The sequence below is a fragment of the Pecten maximus genome, chromosome 10, assembly GCF_902652985.1.
Source record: "Pecten maximus chromosome 10, xPecMax1.1, whole genome shotgun sequence".
Classification (NCBI taxonomy): domain Eukaryota; kingdom Metazoa; phylum Mollusca; class Bivalvia; order Pectinida; family Pectinidae; genus Pecten; species Pecten maximus.
Genome location: NC_047024.1, coordinates 23,831,149 through 23,856,836, shown reverse-complemented (window position 1 = coordinate 23,856,836; position 25,688 = coordinate 23,831,149). Strand labels below are relative to the sequence as shown.

At 35.4% G+C, this 25,688-nt stretch overlaps 1 protein-coding gene across 1 annotated transcript in view; it reads right to left on the bottom strand.

Annotated features, from left to right (window-relative positions):
• LOC117335750 (leucine-rich repeat-containing G-protein coupled receptor 5-like) overlaps positions 1-20,866 on the bottom strand; it is a 73,261-nt gene extending 52,395 nt beyond the window's left edge. The window contains exon 1 of the mRNA XM_033895927.1: positions 20,155-20,866. Within this exon, the coding sequence (XP_033751818.1) occupies positions 20,155-20,372 (218 nt within the window). The 5' untranslated portion in view covers positions 20,373-20,866. The remainder of the gene's footprint in view (positions 1-20,154) is intronic.
• Between the last annotated feature and the right edge of the window lie 4,822 nt (positions 20,867-25,688).

Here is a 25,688-nt window from a genome sequence, read left to right as displayed (position 1 = left end):
ATATTAAAATTGATTTCAGCCTCGAGTCTTTTCGCTAACTACAGGTGAGCCGGATTCACAACAATGTATGTTTTAAAGACATATAGCGGCTTTAGGGAAACGACAAACAAGTTGAATAAATGAATTAAACAGTTTTGTTTTCACTCTAATAATCCTATCTAAAAATGTGTTGTCGATTGTTTTGCCCAATAATTACCCACTGGTTTTCAACAAAAAAAAAAGAAAAAGAAAAGATCATACAATTATTTAAATGTACATTGTATAGTTGCATCAATAAATGTTTTTTTTCTTTTTTTTTTGTGTGGATATATATCTCAGATTAGATGAACGCGAAAAGCTCATCACAAATGTAGTTTTAATGACTACGGACAATTAAGTTGGATCCTTTGTATTTCCACCTGAATACAATTTAGTTTCGTTATAGTCGCTTGTTTACCGATTGATCAATGTCTATGTGATGTATTACGTCACGATAAATGTGTGAGGATATCGATTAAAAAAAGAGACCCATAACTTGCATTCACAGCAGCCATTTTTTTTCAGAAGCGTAAGCAAAAAGTGCTAGAAATGAGGCCAGTGTGACAAGGCCTGACATATAATTATCGAATATGTCGATGATTTCAGCAAATACATCCTGTTGTAATGTATTTTAATAACAGCATAATAGTAATTCACAATCGTTCTTAACAAGGCTCTAAAAACCTCAATAATCCCGAGTTTTGCTTTACGTTAAAGTTTTTAGTTGATTTTATCACTATACCGTCCATGGGAAAATCAAGGATGCTCCAGTGTTAATGGGAAATACGGAACACCACGGAATTTCCCCCAAACAATTTTTTAAACATTATCTTGGAATTTATTGACAAGCATGTAAGTTCACTACAGCTTTTATGACACAGATAATAACGGTGCCCGTAATTTAAAAATTCGGTCCCTTTTTGTTGATATTTATAGAACTTGCTGTAGGCGTTTTCTGTAAAAAATGAAAACACGCTTTTTCTGCACTACAGTCGATAATACGCATGATACGGATAGCTGGTTGAAAATGTGTGTTAAATGCCTTTGTTAATTATCAACGGTAGCGAGTTCATAAAACTCATTTACAATTCTATCCAATTTGCATATGCGGCCATGTAAATCAATAAATTACTATCCGTTTTTTTTTTTAAAAGCTTTCCACCACTATTTAATTAGAAATTTTCAATTATTTCCTCTTCATCTAAAACGAAAAATGGTAACACGCGATTTTACGACGGCATATCAGGGCGACTATATAATTCACTTTATGTTGTACGTTTAAGTTCCGTTGGGATTTTTCGGGTATTTTCGGATCGACGTTGTCAGCTAATGAGTTATCTCCCTTGATACGCCCCGCTAGATTACCATATAACTTATATTTCCTGACTGGAATCGGAATACAGAAAGCCACAGCTGTGTTATCACCGAAGATGTAAATTACAGAAGTGTTTGAAGTGTGACAAATGCATATTGTGGCCTTTAAAGCGACGATCGATTCGAGGATTTATGTTGGTTTCTGCACTCAGATAAAATTAGCCTCTACTGCGGCCCACTTCTTGTAAATGAGAGAAATACTTGTCAGTAAAAAGGATATATATGCCCATTTCAACAAGGAAGCCATCCTCCAAATGAATGTTTTCTTTTTTGTCTGCCACATTTTTTATCCATTAATTGGTATACAATAATTGTGAAACGGTTTGTTTTTTAGATGATTTTTTTTATTGTTTTTGTATTTAGCTGGAGGTTGTTTATCAATGTTTATATAAAGCTATTGTGATTGAGTGCCACGCTTGTTATACAAAGATAAATAAAGTAATCTATTTTGGTAATAAATTTTAACTCGAAATACTTTCCTATTTGACTATAATTCCTCATGATAATGAATGGCAATGTAGTGGAGCATTCATTTCGATAAAAGAATGAAATTTGGATAAATTTGATTACGTCGTAGTTATAGGTATGGAGGCATCGCGTCAAAAAATCTACTTCCGATTTGTTTTTCAATTCAAGATGGTGGCCAACTTGATGAGAAAAATGTAACGAAAATGCTGTTGACATTTTTTCTGTCTCACGTTTCCTGAGAAATTCATTTTAGATAAGATATATAATGGACATGGACATTTCATGTGATAACAGTTTTGTTCAAGTCTTCCTTTTTGTCAATACTGCTGAGCCTTAAACTTTCCTCCCTTGCTGTGTTCGGCAAAATTGCAAATGCAATTCCCTTTAAATCACTTTTTGTCTTTCATTTTTGGTTATGTCAATACATATTCTAAACTGTTATGTTCTGGTTATAATATGTTATCCTCCAATAGAGTATACAACGCAGTATAATAAAGATATAAGCACTTCCATACACTTCCGTATACATACGTATACTTCCGTATACTTCCGTAAACCCCCGTAAACTCCCGTACGTTTCTGTATACTCCCGCACAATCTCGTCAACACTATCGCACTACTGGAAAAAATCTACTGAAGTGGTTAGGAGTAAAAAGCTACTTTCTTTAATTTAGTTCATACATTCCGACACTAAATTGCTGAAGATATTGCTAAGATTGTATATACGGGAGTCAGAAATTAAGATACAAATGTACGTCCGTCCGAATATGTTAATGACTTAAGTGTCAGAGTCATTTACTTAATTAAAATGAATCATCAAAGTATTGGGACATTGGAATAAGTTGTTATAAAAGATTGAAAATATTATAAATATTTGCCTTTCATGTTTCTCGAAAATCAGATAATAAATGCGTACAGTTAATCAATATATGTTATGACAATATTACATGATAAATGAATCTCAATTCAGCTGAATCGCAATATGGCGAGCAGATGAGACTACATAATTCATCCAACATTGCACATTTTGTTTAAATGTCTATCACATCCACTATCTTACAATCAGTGGTAAAATATTACGCAGTCGTTACACATTTGAATGCCTATTGGCCAACTTCCTTGTACCTTAACTTTCCCTTCACGATTTTTGTCCTCACTGATCGTGACGGTAGATTTTGTAACAATACACCACATAATCCCCAGACTTTGTCCGCCTATTCGTAGTACATAACCACTTATTAAAAAAGAATAATATTTGACTATGGTTTATGTTTAATTTTTTAATTTTTTAGATGATAAGTTGCTTTCTGGCCAACTAAACCCACCCTAGGTAATATTTGCCGTTGTTTTCCCAAAATAATTGAATAACGTCTTTGTTAAAGTTCCCCTGGGAATGGAGCAGCAGACTAACCTAGTAGGGTAACAATGACTCTCATGCTATTTGTACCGTTACCAAATAATCCAGGTACAATATGACAGTCGGTGATACCATTGGAGGGATCGTGCCGTTTCTCCTCTCCACACTGGTTGAAACATTGTCTCTTGATTCGTCAGTAGAAGAGAAAAAGGAGACCAATAATATCTAACCCAGGCTTGAGGAAAGATGAAAACATACTCCACGCTACCAAGAGGATAGTCTTGGCCTTGCAAAAGGTTATGTTTCTCCCTGGAGATTGGAGATGTATCTGTCCTACCTTCACACGTATTTAGCAATGAAATTGTATTCCTTTTTTTCCTCAACAGATTAACAAAATTACAAAACAATAGATACGTATGGCTGATGCATTTGGTTTGTTTGGTTTGTTTTTGTTTAATGTCCTATTAACAACCATAGTCATTTAAGGACGTGCCAGGTTTTGGAGGTGGAGGAAAGCCGGAGTACCCGGGTAAAAAAAAACACCGGCCTACAGTCAGTACCTGGTAACTGCCCCACGTAGGTTTCGAACTCGCAACCCAGAGGTGGAGGGCTAGTGATAAAGTGTCGGTACACCTTAACCACTCAGCCACCGCGGCCCCCAAAGATGCAAGCTATTTGCACAATCTGCAAAAGCAGACATCGTAATAGTGTATTGGATCTGGTACACGCGTGGATTACTCAAATGAATATGTTGCGCTGTCTAGTATAGTTTTCATCAATGGTATCTGCTACATTCATGCAAAACAACTTCATAAGGTATATGTATTATCCCCTCAACTTTTAAAGATATGTGATGAAACGATCATCAGGACCCATTTGCATGATATCATAACAAACTGCAAGAATACGTTATTGTCATCAAACACGACTGGTAGTTATTAATGCATGCATGAATGTCATACCTTTAATTAACGTGATAAATACAAGCCTGGTTGTGATATCGTACGCCTGAATGTCATAACACATTCTGGGATGTCATAACGCGTGCCTAAATGTCATAACACACGCCTGAATGACATAACACATTCTGGAATGTTATAACGCGTGCATGAATGTCATAACACACGCCTGAATGTCATAACACATTCTGGAATGCCATAACGCGTGCCTGAATATCATAACACACGCCTGAATGACATAACACATTCTGGAATGTCATAACGCGTGCCTGAATGTCATAACACACGCCTGAATGTCATAAAACATTCTGGAATTAATGTCATAACGCGTGCCTGAATATCATAACACACGCCTGAATGACATAACACATTCTGGAATGTCATAACGCGTGCCTGAATGTCATAACACACGCCTGAATGTCATAAAACATTCTGGAATTAATGTCATAACGCGTGCCTGAATATCATAACACACGCCTGAATGTCATAACACATTCTGGAATGTCATAACGCGTGCCTGAATGTCATAACACAGTCTGGAATGTCATAACGCGTGCCTGAATGTCATAACGCGTGCCTGAATGTCATTACATATTCTGGAATGTCAAAACGCGTGCCTGAATGTCATAACACACGCCTGAATGTCATAACACACGCCTGAATGTCATAACACATTCTGGAATGTCATAACGCGTGCCTGAATGTCAAATCAATGTCGAATGTCGCCTGAATGTGATAAAACTGATTTCGGACCGTTGGTTTGTCCAGTGATCTTCTGACATACTCTGTATGTGGCTTACGATACGTGAATATATAAAGTCAAAGCAGAGTAATAAAAACAGGTTTATTGTGATCAACTTGATTGTTTTTGGTCAGAAAGTATAAAACCTACATTCACTTGTTTATGTTAACATAGGATCTGAATTAATGGCGACATTTATGTATTTGATGCATAATATAGGCACCGTAATGGATACCAAATGGTGATTAGAGAACGTCGATATGATTAACTTAAAAAATCAATTACAATTTCTGTATTGTAATGAAATTTGATAGTATCTATCTCAAAATCTATTCACCTGTATGACCTACGCAAGCGCCTACAGGCAGGAACAAATACTATAAAGTCAAAAAAAAAATAGGAAAATATGAGACAGCACCAACACTAAATCAACCTCATTAATTTGAAACGATATATGTATAGAAATACTAGATGTACTACACTTTTAACATTAAAAGACAAATCATCTCCAATATAAAATAACAAAACATACGACAGTTTGATAATAATAAAAAAAATCCCCCACATTTTCAATAAAAAGACAAACATATACAACACCACCAACATACAGGGACACAATATACCACACCATCAACATACAGGGACACAATATACCACACCATCAACATACAGGGACACAATATAACACACTATCAACATACAGGGACACAATATACCACACCATCAACATACAGGGACACAATATAACACACTATCTACATACATGAATACAATATACCACACCATCTACATACAGGGACACAATATACCACACCATCAACATACAGGAATACAATATATCACACCATCTACATACAGGGCCACAATATACAACACCATCTACATACAGGGACACAATATACCACACCATCTACATACAGGGACACAATATACCAAACCATCAACATACAGGGACACAATATACCACACCATCAACATACAGGGCCACAATATACCACAGCGTCTACATACAGGGACACAATATACCAAACCATCAACATACAGGGACACAATATACCACACCATCAACATACAGGGACACAATATACCAAACCATCAACATACAGGGACACAATATATCACACCATCTACATACAGGGCCACAATATACCACACCATCAACATACAGGGACACAATTTACCACACCATCAACATACAGGGACACAATATACCACACCATCTACATACAGGGACACAATATACCACACTATCTACATACAGGGCCACAATATACCACACCATCTACATACAGGAATACAATATACCACACTATCTACATACAGGGACACACTATACCACAGCGTCTACATACAGGGACACAATATACCACACCATCTACATACAGGGACACAATATACCACACCATCAACATACAGGGACACAATATACCACACTATCTACATACCGGACACAATATACCACACCATCAACATACAGGGATACAATATACCACACCATCAACACACAGGGATACAATATACCACAGCGTCTACATACCGGACACAATATACCACACCATCTACATACAGGGACACAATATACCACACCATCAACATACAGGGACACAATATACCACACCATCAACATACAGGGATACAATATACCACACCATCATCACACAGGGACACAATTTACCACACCATCTACATACAGGGCCACAATATACCACACCATCAACATACAGGGCTACAATATACCACACCATCTACATACAGGGACACAATATACCACACCATCTACATACAGGAATACAATATACCACACCATCTACATACAGGAACACAATATACCACACCATCTACATACAGGGATACAATATACCACACCATCTACATATATTCAGAATCTGTTTTCAAACTCAATCTTTTCATACTAATAAAGTTTAATTCTTTTTAGTGCAAAACTGGTTTTAGTGTACTAAGCTTTATATATGGATGTTTGAATGCAAATGTCATTATCCTGAAGGGCAGCATCCACTTAAAATTGGAGTGGAATTAATTGTATGAATAATGGTTTTTACACGACTTCGATTGGATATCTAGGTGAGAGAAGTTTCCAAAGTTTTATGTGTGGGTTGGACAATACATGTAGATGTAAAATATGTAGAAAAAAGTTATTTTTTTTCTAAACTGTTTTGTCAGGGGGAGTTAATTAAAGCTATAGTCACACCAGATCGTACGATTTCTGAATCGTGCGATTGGGGGCGATTTGGCCGAGTTACGACCGATCGGCAATGTTTGTTGCGATGTCTATTCGCGATCGCATACTGCGATTGGTCCTACGACTGGTGGTAGGTCATCGTGCGATTGGTGGTGCGCTTGGTTGTAAATTTAGATGATTTTTTGGTGCTGAATTCAATACAAGATGGTGGCCCCCATATAAAAAAATCAAATTGGTAGAATATTTTATCATTCTATTTAGAGGTTTCCGAGATGACATGCTTCAAAATTATGGCTACTGGACCTGTGCTGAAAACTCCATTTAAGCAGGACAGTGGCAAACGTTAACAACCGTCTATGGGAAATCATTTGGTTCCGTGGTCCCTATACTACACATATTAATAATGACCAACAAACGTTCGAGTGACCGGGGGAGCGATCACTTAGATACAACGTTTATGCATATCTACGTTAGGGTTCTAAATGTTAAGCGCCTAATGATATAATCATATTTAAAATGAATGTCCCGTAATAATCGTTTGTGTAATTATAGGAGGAGACGTTCTTAATTAACAAATCACGTGATACTTTTAAGGGTATTCATTGGTTGGTTTTTAGATGTCTTCTGACGCGACCCTTAACTCCTTTGACTTGTCTAGACGGTAACTTAATTACTAATACCAGGTCTATAGTCTAAACAGACATGTTGATGATATAATTGACAACACATTGCTTGTTTGTCTGTTGCAGTAATCAATGTTATTGTTTAATAATGGCGTTGCCTTCTTTATTGAGAGAAGTAAGTACTTATGTGAAGACAAATCTTGTGGATGGTTTCAGCTGATACTGACATCTTAAGCCTCAGTTTTTTCGTCCAAGGACATAATGTTCTCCCGAAGGAGGAAAAGTGCCCGCAGTAAAGGATAGTTACCCGCATACACGAACCGATCGAATATATACTTAGCACCAATCATTTCACTGTGATCGTCTGCCATGGCGTCAACAGACACATTAGGAACGAAAAATGATTGACAAAAACACAATGAGAAATTAACAACACGTTTACATATGTGATATATAAAGTCTTTGTAGCAGTTACTTGATGTAATTACGCCATACATATGATTCTACATGTATCTTCTAGAACTCTTGAATGACGCTAGGGAACATAAAGAGTAGACGATTCAGATGGGATGGAATGACATCCGGAAACGGTTTAAAATGTTGAATTAAAAATTAGCGGAAGTTCAATGCAATCCTTATTACACTCTCTTGATCAAACCCGTTGACAATTCTATGGAAAGATGGCAAACGTGGCTTTGTCTTTGAAACGTAATTGTTGAACAAAATTGCAGTTCAATAAACCAAGTATCATGCTGATTTTAACAAGGACCGCGTTTCATCCTGAAACTAAACGTCTACTGTTAATGAGATACGTTGACTACGGAAGTCTAGTTCACAGTGACATTCATCACGATGCCAAGGGAATGGCGTCTCTGTATTTTTTATGAGTCATTATACAGAAAATGGCATACAGAACGAACATAAGTGGCTTGTTGTCCCTAATGGCGTTAGAATATAGCCGTCATTTTGGTAAAGTACTTCTGTCAAATGTAATCAACTTTCAAAAATAAACATGGATGCCACATCAAGCTAAATTGGTCGACATTTACCTGTTTATATATATTTATGTAAATGTGACTTACTGACGCAATGACCCAATGTCTGAAGTACGCTAGTATTGGATCGAAAACTATTTATCGGGCTCGTTACGAACTACTGCGATTTATGCGATCTGTATAAGTAGATAAAGCATAGTTTAATAGTTCATGATGCACTAAACATAATTTAAAAACAACATTATTTTGTCTAAAACGTGATACAAGGCTAAACGAGCTTTATCAATGCAACTCGTTTTTTTATTTGGTTTTTGGTTTTTCCCTTTTCATCAGTTTCATTATTTATGGTGTGTTTTTTCAAATGTTAGAAAACAGTACATAATCAAATTTGATTATCCAATTTGCAACTATTGGATTTGAATTTGTCTATCCGGTTGGCCGGGCCGGCGGGCGTGCGGTCGGGCGTGCGGGCGGGCGACGACGGCACGTCTGGAAGCCAGGACGGACGGAAGTCAAAGTTTCGAGATCACTTCGGAAAGCTAAGAATCCTACAGTGGTTTCTTTTCTTGGTTTGAAATATAAAGCCCATATGTCATATTGGCTCAAAAAATACATGGCTTGCATTAATAAGTGGTAATTGATATATCACGCCATTGGGTATACAATGTCAATATACAATGAGTGCCCATTTTATTGAAAACAGAATTTGGTAATTACCTACCCTCTATTTCTTCAAGTAAACAAAAACATAGAAAACAACCGATGATAAAGACAAACCAGCTTAAATTCCAACTCCAACTTATCAAGTAAACGAGAAATACATGTTAACAAATATACTTTAACAGTTGAAAACACATAACCAGGACAAGACCATGCGTTCCGGACGAGTAAGCTATCAATAACTCATACAATGACAAACAATGTTCTGTGAGCTTTAAAAAAAATGTAAAAAAAATGATGAAATGTGTTGTTCATTAAATAATTTGATTATTGATAGATGCCATATAGGAAGCTATCAATAATTCAGACATTGACAAACAATGTTTTGTATGCTTTAAAAAGTTGTAAAAATTGATGTAATGTGTTATTCATTCAATGATTTGATCATTGAGAGATAGCATATAGGTTATCTCTAATACAGGGTTTCTCTTCACAAACAAAACAAAAATGGTTTCATGACACTGATACCTCTTAAAAGCATTTGAATGAGCAGACCTGCATCCGATTTTTAATAGAATACATTGATAACGTTTTTAGGTGAATGAAATACTAGCTCTACTATCAGCAATCTCTGTTTGCAAAAAGCATTCAAATTTCAATTTCATAACGGTAAAACTTGAAATTGATTGGTTCCTGTTCCTGCGAATAAAATGATAAAAAAAACCAGGCAAATCACACAATTTTCTTTTGAAATATACTGAGATGCCTATAAAGACACTTTTACGTTTCACTTATTGCAGTTGATTCGATACCCAATGTTTTGTTCAAAGTATCACGTTTTCTGAAATCGAAGTGGACTGCTATTGAACACACTCGCAATGGACTATTTCCAGAAACGTAGGATGATAAAGAGAACTAATTAAGGTATTGCTGTAACGCGAATGGAAAGTATTTGGTTTCTTTATATGCAATATGAAGTGGGTTTTGCTTGATTATCCTATTTCTTGTGGTTTCTTTGTCAATATCCCAGTTCCTATTTTAAGAAAAAAATATAAATTTACAAAAGGGGAGTTGTTGATAAATCAGGAGACCTTTATCCTTTTGAAACATTGATACTAGTTTCTTTATGTATTCAAGAATATCTGTATATATATGTCTGGGGGCTAATATTACAATTTCCTTTAATCGAACGTCGCTCTACTCCTTGGGATTAAAGATAGGTGTTGAGATATATGTAGGAGTAATAACTATAGAAGGACGAAGTACCAACATATGTTGAGATTTAATAAAAAAAAAAAGCACATATACTAAGTGTAGCAGGCCGGGTTTTAAGTGTAACTACTGTACATAATTGTATGGTCGTCTTCTAGCTTCCGGCTAGGGGGAATTTCCCTTTAGCTCAGTCGGTAGAGCGGCGGACCAGTGAGCCGAGGGTCGCGGGTTCGATCCCGGCTGGCTGCACACTACTACTCCTTCAACTTTTACACTAAGAATACTAGTAAACAATGCACATAAACAATTCGCTATAACATTATGGTTCAGGCAATTTAAAAACAACAGATGTCTACTTCGAAGCATAGCCTAAGCAACGCACTAAAAGCCTGATTATTTCAAGAGAGAGAAAAACAAACATAAGTTATATCAGTGACACCATCGTTCGCTCATTGGATGCACGCGGTGATGACGTATTCCATGACACGGGTGATTAAAGTAAAGAAATACGCCATTTGTTAGTTCAATCGATAGAAAGTGATGAATTTAAATACCCTTTAATGTAACTGCGAACAACATCCATAGCGCGGTTACTAACATGTTTCCTGCCAGTCGATTACAATTGTATAGATTTAATCATGTATTGTGTTCTCTAAACAAAAGGCGGAGGTGACAACAGAAGCCATTAAGATCAGATGTGTATGGCATTGTCAGCTTGTCAGTCGCAATACTTTTGTTCTCGTCAGCTTTTACTAGCCATGCTTTGTTCAAACGCTACTGTAGACCAGTTTTGGACTTTGAAACACTAGTTCATTTATAAGTTTCGATTTCTCTTAAGCTCTAAGAGTATCTGGCAATTCGACCTAGGAATCGATTTTCTTTTTATCTGTTTCATCATTATTTGCAACAGGTGCATTTTGTCGTAGTAATCTAAATTCAGATTTTTTTAAATCCGGATCTCTTGGGAAACTAGCGAAGTAATAGAAATTTGGATTTTTCAAAAAAGTGTCCTTGGGAAAATTGATTCGATAATCTAAATTTGATTTTTTTTTTGTCAGAATACTGTACATGGGAAAACTGTTGCAGGTATCGAAATGTGGTATTCAATCAAACAGCATCTTGGAAAATTTTGTAATCATCTTAATTTGGAGTTTTTTTTTCGAAACATCGTTTAAAGGAAAACTGCTGCAGTAAATTTGAAAGTGTTGCAAATGACGTCTATTGAAAAATGTACCAGCGTATCTGGGAAAGCTGTCATGAGTATCTCATTTTTTTCAGAATAACGTCGGTCTGAAAATTGTCTAAGTTAAAGAAGTTTTAATTTTCAATTAACATCGAAAATATTTTTACCAAAACAACCGTATTGCTATTGGTACACTATTTCATTCAGATATCAGAGTTTGTACTGACATATAATAAAACAGCTTGTTGATTTAAACGGGGTTTTAGAATTAAGTGGTATCACTGACTTCCATTGAGAACGGGGCCCAAACTCGGTCAAAATGGTCACCGAAAAGACTTTGTCCTTGTGCTGTATTACAAACGTGCTAGCATTGTTATGTCGAGTCAGGGGATGCGCCAGGTGTCTAAATATTGCTCGTTGCTGTTCATAATACCTAATCCAACACAAAGTATTCCGCACGCACAAGAATGGAATTGATGGAGTGCTATGAATATAATTGATTCTATGATCAATCACCCGTCGAAATGAAAAAAATATCTATATATAAAAATAAGATAAAATAAAAAATATTAAATTAAATAAGGAAATAAATAAAAATAAGATAAAATAAAAATATTAAATTAAATAATGAAATAAATAAAAATAAGAAAAAAGTCTTTTGTACCTAGCTCCTTTGAATTTCAAATGCTTCTTTTTTTTGAATATTTATCATACTAATCACAATTAGCACTTACACTTAAATTCTTCTTTCCATTAGTAGCGTGTGTAAGCAGGCTACTGTTTTTGTGTTTGTTGAGTTGATTCCACTCTGGTAGTTCAGTAAATCATCTAGCTGAGTTAAGTTTAGTATGGTCTCCTGGATAACGATTGAACGAGCCAGTTAACATCTCTAAGTGAAGAGAAACGAAAGGGATATTTCAGGACACTTTAAGATAAAACAATAGCGCAAGATCAGAGGCAATGATAAGGATAGCTTGCCTTATATGGAACTATTGGTTGTTTTTAAAGCTTTATGTAGTGACAAAAAAATCCGTGACGCACTCGGTCCGTGATGAAGATGAAAGAGCTTATTTTATCATTGTGTCGGCAATTCAATTTATGATTAATTAATTGAAAATTGCAGTGCAACCTTAAAAATGCCAATGTTTCAGTTAATTGTTTTTCTGAAAGTGTTATTGTCACCTTATATGGAGTATATTGATAATTCCTGTACATTTTGTCATACTTAAATTACTGCTTGCAATTACATTTGTCTGCCAGTGGCAAAAATGGCTGAGAACTCATTTCATGAAAGGGCTATTGCTGTTTATGTCCGATGACTTGTTGCTAGATGCAGCATGTCTGTATGCCTAATAGCTGAGTCCGTGTTAAGCCATCATAGTTTAGGTTTCCGCTTTCGCGTCGACATGAAATGTCTGATGTATTACGCATACACATTATGTCATCAAAGAAAAGGCCGTACATCTTATATTTAGTTTGAAGTAGGTAAATGGCAACCGTATTATGCAAGGCTTTAAGCTTCCCATTTGCGTTTTATCATAGTGCGTGTAAAGTGAAATAACTTATCTTAGTAACTTACAATACAGTTTTACTGATTTCGTTTTTTCATTTCAAAAGGCTTCGATATATATAAGTATTGGCGAAGCCGTTGTTTATAATTTTCAATATATTATGCAATATCTTTGAAAGCCTCTTCAAACTGTTAAGTTTCTCCGAAGCCTAACATGAACAGCAAAAGTATAAAGATAATGAAATCACGCTAGTAGGAAGACCACTTGACTTTCAGGAAACTTTATTTCGAATACGTCACCAATCTAAAAAAAGTCGCGTCACCAATTACTGTATCTTTAACATGTCAAACTTCAATGTAACGTCATCTTTAGTACAAATTTTCATCGGAAACATTTTCAAACGCACATATTTAATAGACATGATTTAAAAGTTTCTTCATGTTTAGTTTACACGGTTCAGAAAAAAAGCTTTCAACAGCCGCACAGAACAGTATTAACTCCATTCTACGCGTGGTAAGTGTACCCTAGGGGTTGTGATAATCAAGGCAGAGGAGCTATGGTTCGGAACGATTCCGATTTGTACCGAAATACCAACGACGAGAATCAATAATGGGTGTTTAAACAGTCTACCACAGGAAACAGTTCTACAATAATTTTCTTTTTTTTAAGTACAGGCGCATTTTTCTAACAGATAATCTATGCTATCTTTGTAAATTTAATTTAAGTCATCAGAAAGAGGTAAATAGAGATCTATATATAATGTTATATATTACATCAATTTAAACAACTTACCCCCCCCCCCCCCCCCCCCCCCCACACACACACAAAAATGAATTTAATTTGAAGATTCAATAAAAAAAAATAAATATGCATTGATCTTTAATTGAATAATCGGACAGAAGTATCATATATCCCACAAAAATTGATGTAATTGTAGGAATAGTGTACCATTCCAACATTTTCAGTCCAATCAGATTTAACTTGGATTCCGTATTCCCAGTTCTCCTCTCCGACATCATCATAGATTCCTAGAAACAATAGTGTATAGTTCTGTTTTATCATCATCCATCATTAGCTAAACCCGTTTCTAAATCCACAAATGAATGTGGTTTTCATTTGCTTTCTATTGATACAATTACATATAAGACAATGAAACATTGTGTAATGTTTTTTTTATTGTTGTTGATACTGAAAATAGGGTTGGCATTTGATGGGTGTTATGACACTGATAACAGAGTTGGTATTTTATGGGTGTTTTGACACTGATAACAGATTTGGAATGTTATTTGTGTTTTGACACTGATAACAGAGTTGGTATTTCAATGGGTGTTTTGACACTGATAACAGGTTTGGCATTTTTTTGATGTTATGAAACTGATGACAGTTTTTTTTGTGTTATGACACTGATAACAGAGTTGATATTTTATGGATGTTTTGACACTGATAACAGGTTTGGAATGTTATTGGTGTTATGACACTGATAACAGAGTTAGTATTTTATGGATGTTATGACACCGAAAACAGGTTTGGTATTTTATTGGTGTTATGACACCGAAAACAGGTTTGGTATTCTATTGGTGTTATGACACCGAAAACAGGTTTGGTATTTTATTGGTGTTATGACACCGAAAACAGGTTTGGTATTTTATTGGTGTTATGACACTGATAACAGGATTGGTATGTCATTGGTGTTATGACCCTGAGAATAGGATGGTAACTTAATGAAGCGTATTATTATAATGTTGCAAATTTAAAGATAAAAAAAAAAGGACTGACGATCAAAATAAAATTAGTGTATTGCTCGAAAATTCAATGTTGTTTCTCGAAAATCTTATAGCATTTGAAAATCATCTTAATATCATATTATTCAAGAATGTTAAATTTGTATATATTGTAAAAATGAATTTTGGACCATAATTCTGTGTTGATAATGTGTTCTCGCTGTAATAAAACGTCTGTCTGTTGTGTTAGGATTAACTGTCGTAATTTAATAATGTTACAGCACAACAGTATTTAATTCTCTGTACGTGTACTAATTGCCTGTTTGAAATATTGCGCTCCAGTTTAACTGTCTAATTGATGCATTTTGAATTATTCCCACACACTAATATTACGTTTCAAAACAAAAACAAAAACAAAACAAACAACCAACAAACAAAAAAAACACCCCCCCCCCCCCAAAAAAAAGAAAAACAAAACCGAAAAAAACCCCGAAAAAAACAACATCTTTCCACTGCGGCGATCGCTGTCATTGTACCTTGCATATCAGAATTATTTTTATTAGGTAAACTTGAGCAGAATTTGGATGAAATATAACCTCAATGCCCCCTCCCTATTATATCAAACAACAATTAAAAGTATAACAAATGACGCACGCGATTCAGGAGACGTTTACACGCCCCTTTCTTGCCTTAGCTAATCTTCAAAAGGCAATCCCTCACACGAAACACAAATATTCATATTGCAATACTCGAGAAAACTGTTATATTTGATTGCGAAGAAAGATAATATGATTTCTAAGATTTGTAAGGATTCAAGGATTGGCACCTAGAGTTATTGATTAATCCAATTGCTGGATTGTTCCGTTATTGAAGACATGAATCCTCTTTGTTTCCTGATTTTGAAAATAACTGATGTTAGAAGAACTCTTTTGAATGTCATAAAAAATAATACTGATTCTTTACGTGACTGAATTGTTTTATTTTTGTCATATAGCGTTGGCGCATGCGCAGTAGTAAGCTTTATCTCTTGCTGCTGAATATAACCATAAATAACAAGCGTTGCGTTGACATTGATGTTAAACAGAAATATTAGACCGATCCCACGGACCAATTTATGGGAGTCGGGTTAAGGCATTTAATGAAAACAACAGACAAACAAACATAAATAAAACAGATAAACACAACCATAGACATTCATTAACCCCAATTAGGATAGTTTAGTTCATATACAGAGGACATGAGGCAAGTTACAGCTACACTTACAGGCAGAGTACACTTAACACGTCATGACACATACAAAACAAATAGATAATAGATGTGGAGAGCTAATACATATTTGCATTTAAAACTAATCAATAACCAATTCCAATCCACTGAAGAAAAGCTGTATTATACGAATGGATCTGTATGTGTGTCAGAGAGATGTTGCTGTATATAGATATAAATAGTACACGCGTTTGGAAGCAAGACAGAATAATAAGTTAATGAGGAACTGAAGCATGCTTCATGATAATAAACACATTCCCGGATTTAAGATGCCGTGCTATTCATGTCAGCGTGTAATCAAATAGAGAGCTATTTAAATAAAACGTTTGATGTACTTCTTAGAACTGCGTCCACTTAAACAGCTACACGTTGTCTGTTTTACTCTTTCCTAACGTGGAAAGAGTATAATTTATATTCGTCAATCACACAAACACTTCTAATTTGATGTTTATCGAAGGTTACATTAATCTGGTCCCCTGTCTCGTATCCAAGCAGACTTCATCTTAAATGTCTGCCACTTCCTTGGAAACGGTGACCGGAAGTTATATACACAGGGGAAATCGCCAAACCATTTCGAATATTAATCATTTTTGTTTATATTTTTAAAACCAAAGGTTTTTAATTTGCGTTGTCAGCTTTAAGTTTAAATAATAGACTGTGTCTACAAAACGTTGTACTACAAAACTGAAATTTAAAAAGCTTGAAACCACGAAGTAAAGTACCCACGAATATTGCATATTATACAGTATTATACTCTATTGTTCTTAAATATTCGTAGTTATTGTATATATTTTTTTAAATTAGAGAAATCTTTATTTTATGCAACATTTGTTTTCCAAGTGTCAAACAAAGAAAGCACACTGATATGTTAACTTTTCTTTTGATCAAATGGATTGTTTATACACTATTAGACTGGTATGAATGCTTTGTTTTAGGGGCTAGTTAATTAATAAGCTTCAGACAATTACTACCACTAAGAAATTACGGTTTGAATAGTTGAATCTAAAAGTCAAATCAACTGATGATTTTAGACATACTTTTCAAATGAACAGACTGAACTCAATGAGGTGCAAGTCATTTTCATGGTAATTTCTGGAACTGCTTACGACAAGCAAACCCAGTGTCCGAGATGGAAAGGGGTCACCTGTATGTAATCTTACAGCAATCCACTTCATTTATATATTCTTTATAAATTGTCCGTATTCCCATCATTCCAAAACCTCCTTTCATATTTCAATTAAAAGAAACAGTAGTGTCTGCATGTAAAATTAGGTTCAAATTAAGAACCATTCTGATTGGTTGATTTGAAAGTATCAAGTTATGAAACCATTCTGATTTGTTGATTTGGTAATAACTAATTATGAAACCATTCTTATTGGTTGCTTTGGTACGATCAACTTGTGAAACCATTCTAATTGGTTGATTTAGTAGGAACAAGTTATGAAATCATTCTGATAAGTTGATTTGATAGTATCAAATTATGAAACCATTCTGATTGGTTAGTTTTGTAGTATCAAATTAATAAACCATTCTGATTGGTTAGTTTTGTAGTATCAAGTTAATAAACCATTCTGATTGGTTGCTATGGTAGTATCAAATTAAAGATAATTCTTATTGGTTGATTCAGTAGTAACAAATTCAGAAACGATTCTGATTGATTAATTTATATTAACTTATAGCATACATTATATTGAACTCTTATCAAGCAGTAAAATATACATGCTTTCAACGACGTAAAACTACTCTCGAGTGATTTTACATATTCTCCCGTATTCTGCGAAAAACAACACCAGAGTTGTTTAGTTAAAACCTATGACCTGCTCTTTAGTGAATGACATTATATAAAACACAGAAGTGTCGAACCTTTAAATCGTTTAAAGAACTGATGAACTTTCCGTTTGAAATGGAATAGTTGCTGAAAATTGGATATAATATTTCAAAGTGAGTGCAGTTTTCGAGGAAGTCAAACCAATCATTTGTAGTATCACATCAAATGTATGTACCGGCAAATGACATTTATCAATAAGTCTGCATGCTAGATCATGAACAGACGAGAGTATTCGATTATTTTAGTTTCGTACGAGAGGAAGTCATTATCGGTGACTGTATCAACTCTGTTTGTGAAATGGATGTGTAACCGATGCTATAGTGTATTAATTTGGTGTTGGTTTGTTGACATCATCGGAGGAAAGGTTTCCCTTAGGGCTAAAAACTAGCACCAGACTTTAATTAGATAGTGATGCATCAACAGAATAAAGTATTATCTTGGCAATCAAACTATGTATTGAAATAACACATATTTAAACAATGAATACGGGCTGGATAGGTAAACAAGCTCCGCATGTCCGGTTGAAACAGACAAGATAGCAGATTCTATATTCGGCGATAAACGAACTCTCCTGTCTCGGATGTTCTGGTGATTTAGATAAAGGAATACTGTTGTAGTTTTCTATCAAATAGATTAAATCAAATAAAATGTGGGATCACTGCTGCCAGGAGCTACAATATATTTGTTGTAATATTTTCGAATCTCTATGCGTGCAATAACATTATTTCATTAGGGAATAAGCCTTCAAGTCATAGCTGACAATTTAGTTTCGAACAATTACGGCCTGACTATCGGATTTGCACATGCTGGCCTCGGTCCCGATCGGCGTCTATTTTTGTATACAAGGGATACATGATAGCCTATATAATCTTAACCTTGTCCGGATAAATTCATTACATTTATGTAGTGGCTTGCTAGGTTGATTTAACAACGTTTTATTTTTAAAGTATTGGCTGATGGCATGCAGGGAAATGAAAATGAAAATGCCGGTTAATAAGGGAAACGAAAAAGTTTTCCCGCGTTTTTACTCAATGGACACCTATGCGAAAATGTAGGTGAAATTAAAAGAGTTAAAGAGGCTTACCCGCAGACGGACCGGTAAACGGCACATCTGCGATCACTAAATAAACTTCAGTACACGTTTCTATGTGACAAAATTATAGGCTTTCCGACTTTATTTCTTGAAAACAATTACAGAATATGTATTTAAAAGACGTTTTAAAACTCAACCTGAGAGGGAAATGTATGGAATATAACGGCAAATCTTCTTTGTAAATCGCCGCTGCCTTTGAAGTTATCACTGTGCGGCACTGTGCACGTGCTTGTTTCTTTGATGTGTCAATCAAATTAGACTTATTGCGGGTTGCGATTAAATAAATAATATGTAAAAATGAGGTTTTAATATCACTTTTCAGCGTTTTATAAGGAAAATAAATTGAAAACTCAACAATTCCAACAATCTGTCATGTGTAAAAAATCTTTTTCTATTAGCCAATTTTTCTGATCTCTCTGCGGGCAAGCCTCTTTAAACTACTTGAAAAAAATGTTGATTGAATGATAGTTCTATATTTTGTTTGATGAACTAAAGTATCTTATATGTGTAAACTACATCAACACACCAAGTATCATTTCTTCATGGGTAAAAGTTTATAACTGGAAAAGATTCATAAATCTTGATATCAATTGGGCAACGTTAATGGTAAAATGTCTTTGGAGTATTAATATCTAAATCTATCTCTATCATCAACAAACACGCAAAATATGTCTTTTAATAAATACAGACAATGGAAATTTCAGCATTGTTCGGACTGACTACTACAATTACGGAGGAATTCCATATTCTTCAATTACCACGTATCAACAAATAACATCACTTTAGGATTACAAATCCAATAAAACAATATTTTTATGACCTTTACAAATACTATTCATTTATACCTATAAATACCATATTCAGCTAACATCATGTGTTTTAAAGTTTTGCTATTATATCGTATGTCATCAACTATAAAACCAAAGTAGCATATTAATACTTACAGTTCCCGGATGTCGACCGGTAAATCCTGAGGTACGCTTGTAAGATTTTTCATCCTACAATTACAGCTTGGAATCTGCTTTCTTTCACATTCACAAAGCTTTTCTGGTGTCCTTTCAGTTGTTTCCGCTGTGATTGACACAATTACACACGCCATCATGATGTACAAAATTACCGCCATGACGGAGACGATGTTTGGACTTCCTGTTAGGGACGCCATTAGAAATCACGTGGAAATTTCATGGACATGTAAGATTTGCGTTACTTCCAAAAGGTAAACGGGGCCGGAGCTAGGCAAGAGGTATCTCCGAACGCCTGATTGTCACCAAACAGAATGGCGATCGGCTGATTGTCCCTGCCTCGAAATGACATCATTATCGGCTATCACCATTTGAAGTATCGGTAATCCTCAACGTAATCTACGGAGACGTTAAAACACTGATAAAGGGATGGTTCAGCCACTTCAGAGCGCCACATTTAGAACTAAACCAACTCATCACAAAGCGATGCTTGCTCTCTTATCCAGGCCACCCGATAGGGGTTATGCGCCCCTCCGTACGGAAGTGCTATCCGACGAGTACACATTTTCTGAAGTTTGCTGGTGCGGATGAGTCTATCACTGTAACTATATAACCCCGTCCGATGGCTCAAGTGGAGGAAACATGCCTATCGATTTGTTTGCTTGTAAGCCTGTGTATGCTGTGTATAGCGACTAGCAAGTGTCACATCAGTTTAATATTTAGCATTGTATCTCAACAAAATCAAAGGGAGGGACATTCCAGAGAATATATATCCACGATGTTTTGTAAGATGTAGGTACAGATGACTGGTCACGTGGAGGTGAAGAATGGGGGCGCGTGCGACCGGCGTGAAGATGTTTACTAACGACGGCTTCACCGTGGGAAGGCGGGTGTTAGGCGGTCATAACATGAACTCGTAGGAATCGATTAAATAATGTAGATCTTAGCCGGCGGCTCTACTGGACTGCACCAACGTATTGCCTAACATTATTCTAACGTAGACAATGCTGTATTAGAATATGTTGGAGAGATTGGCATTGTGAAAAGTCTATACATAACCGAATCAGACAGAAGAAACACAAACAACATTCATATAGCACGCGCTACCTACACCACCATGGGCTCTGGGAATAGGGGTTAGTGTAGATACTGATGCTGACGGTATTTTGTCACACTCGTCTCGTTATGATTTCACTTATTCTTTAATAATCTGAAATATTTAATATTTTTTACTTGTTTACTTATAGACACTTTTTATATCATATTTGTTAATGCTATATAATATTCGAGAATATGTACACTAAAATGCCTGAAGTAGGAACACGGTTTGACACGGACCTCTGTAATTATCAAAAGATGTACCGAAAGCGTCTTGCTTTCTTATAACAGTCAGCACTTCAACTTGCTAATGAACAAAGCCATCATGACATTTATTTGTTTGCACGTTATTAAGAAATATTGATTTCTTTGAGTATACTCTGTTTGTCAGTTTCTAAAGAGGAACTAGGATGTGCTACTACGTTGTAAAGCGTATTGACGACGCAACATTTTGCGTTATTTTGAGAATAACCCCATGGAAAAAGAACAAAGAATACCGACATGAAAACAAAACCATAATCCCAACTTAAAATAAACAATGGCAAGATAGGAACATAAATATAGACTTCCATGGAGACCCCTGGAAAATTACAACGGGAATGGGAAAATACGGTGCTCAGAAAGGAGAAAGTATTATTGCTTCCTCGCTTACAGCCGCCGTACAAATCTAGGTCAAATACGAGTTTAAAAAATAATTAAGTTGATTACAATGGAACCACTAGGCTTATCATTTACCGGAACCCCTCTGTTTTTATAGCCAACCCGAGGATGATCCGAATGGACTTATCTCAACAAACATCGAACACGCTTGCCTTCATATTGTATAATGAAGTAGAATATTCTCAAAATAATATCACGATGCTGATCATAATACCGTCTCACGGTCTCCATCAATCTGCATTTCTCGAATCCTTGTTTTTTTTCATTTCTCCGACAATCGACGACATATGTCACGAAAATCTTGAAAATAGGAATGAAGGAATAAACCCGAGAATATCGAATCAACTGGGACACTGTAGGAAGCGGACGCAGTGCTCCAGAAGGGAAAGCGTCTCGTGCTTGGTTTAGAACACATGCAGTGTTTTAACACGACAATCTATTACGTTTTCTACCGGTGAAATATCGATAATTATTCATTCTATAAACATGACATTTTTCACTGGGAAAAAATATCACTTTATCTGATATTTTTTAAATATCTTTTTTTTTCTGATTTGACCAACCAAACCATTGCTTACGAAAGACATGGGAGAGAATTGGTAGCTGACACGATATGTTTTGCTGTACAACTTTAATAAACAGAATATCTGACAGTATCTCCAGTAATACCACATTTATTTCACGAGTGGGGCTAACGTTTTGATATATTTCACGAATGCACAGTACAAGTGAAAACTATCAAAATATTTGTCACAGGAGTGAAATTTATTTGGATACAGAATACACTCTTAGATATCCTCTATATCTTACCTGTGAGTTGATCCTGACTTGATTTTGAATGTATACGTGTATGACTACAGAATATATGTTTAAGGAAACCATCGAGTTTCGCCTATCTATGATATTATAAAAAAATATCAGATCAAAATTTACATAAACGCTTCATAAATCAATCAAAAGTCCTTTTCGAAAATGAAAATTTGAGTATAGTTATTTCGTACATTTTCCCATTTGAGCTCCCTCCTTGAGTCAAGAAAACGTCGAGGCATGTTCCATCAATCTGAAGTAAAACGAGGTTTGGGTAGAATTCTTTTAGTATGGGAGATTCTGTAAGACAATTGCACAACTGTGTTTTGAAAATCAACATTTTAATGGAGAAAGTAGCAGAAATTTATAGTTCATCTACCAGTTGGTTGAATACTGTAAATCATTTAGGTTTCGCGAAAACCTTATTTCCTGGAATAACATATTCGCGAACGTATGATTTCGCGAACACTGGTCTAGGAACAACTTTGAAAACACGAATGATGAGCTATCAGAGACATGAACATTGTAAGACTCCTATATCTGTAACCGATAGTTTGGTCGCCAGTCAAAGTTGTTATTTTCGTACGAATAATCGCGACGGATTTGAAGTTTAATTCTCGATTGACCTCGCATATAAACGCGAAAATAAATCTCACGCAAAATTTAGATGTTTTACAGTGGTGAACAGTTGGAAAGTACCTTGAACTATATATAACCTGTGAAATTCAATTATAAATGCTTTCTAAATATCAAGAACTGTGTGTTAGGCGCGACACTACATGCAACGTATATTCTTCCGAATTGTTGATCCGTTTCAGATTTTAGACATGTATTCAATATTTCTTCTAAATTATTCAATAAGAAATAACATCACTTAATTACTTTTAATTTAAAGGTTTCCTGTAACTCTCCTTCTTAATTTATATCTCCCTAAATGCTTCATATTTTACCTTTAATTGGGCGTTCCCCCTGTGAGGAAGTGTTTGGGCTCTGTCACCTGGCCTAGACTGTTAGAGTCTTTAAAATGATGGTTGCTACTCCTGTTTAGCGCTCAGCATTTCGGGAGTTGGGCGACTACCTGTTTACCTGTTGTCAGTATAATGTGACCGGGTGGGGTGTCCTGTTTGTTTGGTGTCTTTGGCAGCTTACTTCAGTGAGGTAGCATTTAAAGTCGGAATAAGTTCCGCGCTATCACATGGAGAAGCACACAATCACACCTCAGCCTCCCACAATACACACACATACATTTCATACATCTCGCACACGAGGGAGACTGTTCTATGACCATAGCTGTTGATGGGACCAGTAGACTGCCTGATACTATTTTTTATCCCATAACTACGCTTGTTTCACAACTGATATGGCATGTGATAAAATTCATAGCAGTGTGTTATTGTTTTTGTTTACACAAAGCAGTGTGTAACCACTTTCTAAGCCTTCGATTGGTCATTTGTGACCTTCAACAAATCTGATTGGCTAACCTCTGGCCTTTGACCTAGGACTAATTTTACAACTCTCAATTATCTTTTCTTTTTTGTCGTCTGTCTAAAGCTCGTGTCTTTCAAAAATTAGAAAATTAACTAACGAGAGTTGGATAAAAATGATAAACAATCTCCACTCGTTGGGGAACCTCTATATAGTCGGCATGCACTGTATCTACACATTTAAAAGTACCGTTCTTTGTTTCTTTTGTATAATACTTTCATTACCAAAAAACTGTTCGTTTCCTTAACACTGGTTTCTACATGTTATAAAAAGTACGCTGTCGAAAGTATGGCTTTCAAATCAAAATCAATTCATTATTTATCTTTCCACAGGAAGTGCCGACGACCTCTTACTTCGCGTGCGGTAAAGTGCGCCTCTCATGACGTCGTTGAAGGAAGGCAATCAGAGCTATACCTTGACGCTGTATTGTGTACGTATCAATTGATTTCGTTTGTCAAATCCTTCTTCAACCTTAGTCTAAAATTGTGCGCTCGAGATTTTCTTTTCTTTTTTTCTTCTTCAAATTTGCACATCAGTAACGCAATTAAGCAACCGTATTCTATTTATGTCGTTTGCATACTGGAGTTGTTAAATTTCATCAATCCATTCAGGAAGTTCTTAAAAGTTCACACGCAATGTGTGATACTAGAGAACTTCCACCCGCTGCTACTGCAAAATGTCCCCGTAGGATTGCACAAAAGACAGACATTCTGTTCCAGGCATGGTTCAGCTAATAATAAGACCAAACAACGTATAGAGATTCAGGTTTTACGTAAAGTATAGCTATATATAAATATATATGTGGTGAGTCATATTCTCTGTGGTGTAATGAGTCCATTTTCAGAAGTCTCAAATCATACATTTCAGAAAATGTTTTTCAAAAGCATTTCCTATACTCAGTCTGCCCTTTCTGCATCAAACAGAGAGAAATGTGAACTTTGGAAGCCATCTCAAAATAGATGAGATGTGTCGATTTTTGTAGAGCTGCCACTTTCAGATAATGACACACCTGTTAATTGATCCTTCAGATATCAATTAAAAAAGATACAGATGCTGCAAATACCGAAAAAAAAGGATAAAACCGCACAATTCATGGTGGCACTAAGGCCATAATAAAATGTCTTCGATCTGTAAAAGCTGGATATTTGATACTTATGCTTCATGTACGTTCATTTGTGTATAAAGTTAGTTTTTAATTTTTGTTTTGTTTTGTTTTTGTTTTTCTGTTTTTGTGGGTTTTTTTGTTTTTTTGTTTAATGTAAAAATAATATACAATTTTGTATGTACAAATATTACTATTGTCCTGATTCTATTTTTGTTTTGCTTCAGAAGCCGTGAAGGGAAACTGAATAGGGCACCGTTTAAAGCATACTTGTAACATTTACAACAGTGCATTATCAATCGTTTTACTATATAGTAGATAATTTTACATCTTAAAGCATTTAAGATCACCACAATGTTTCTTC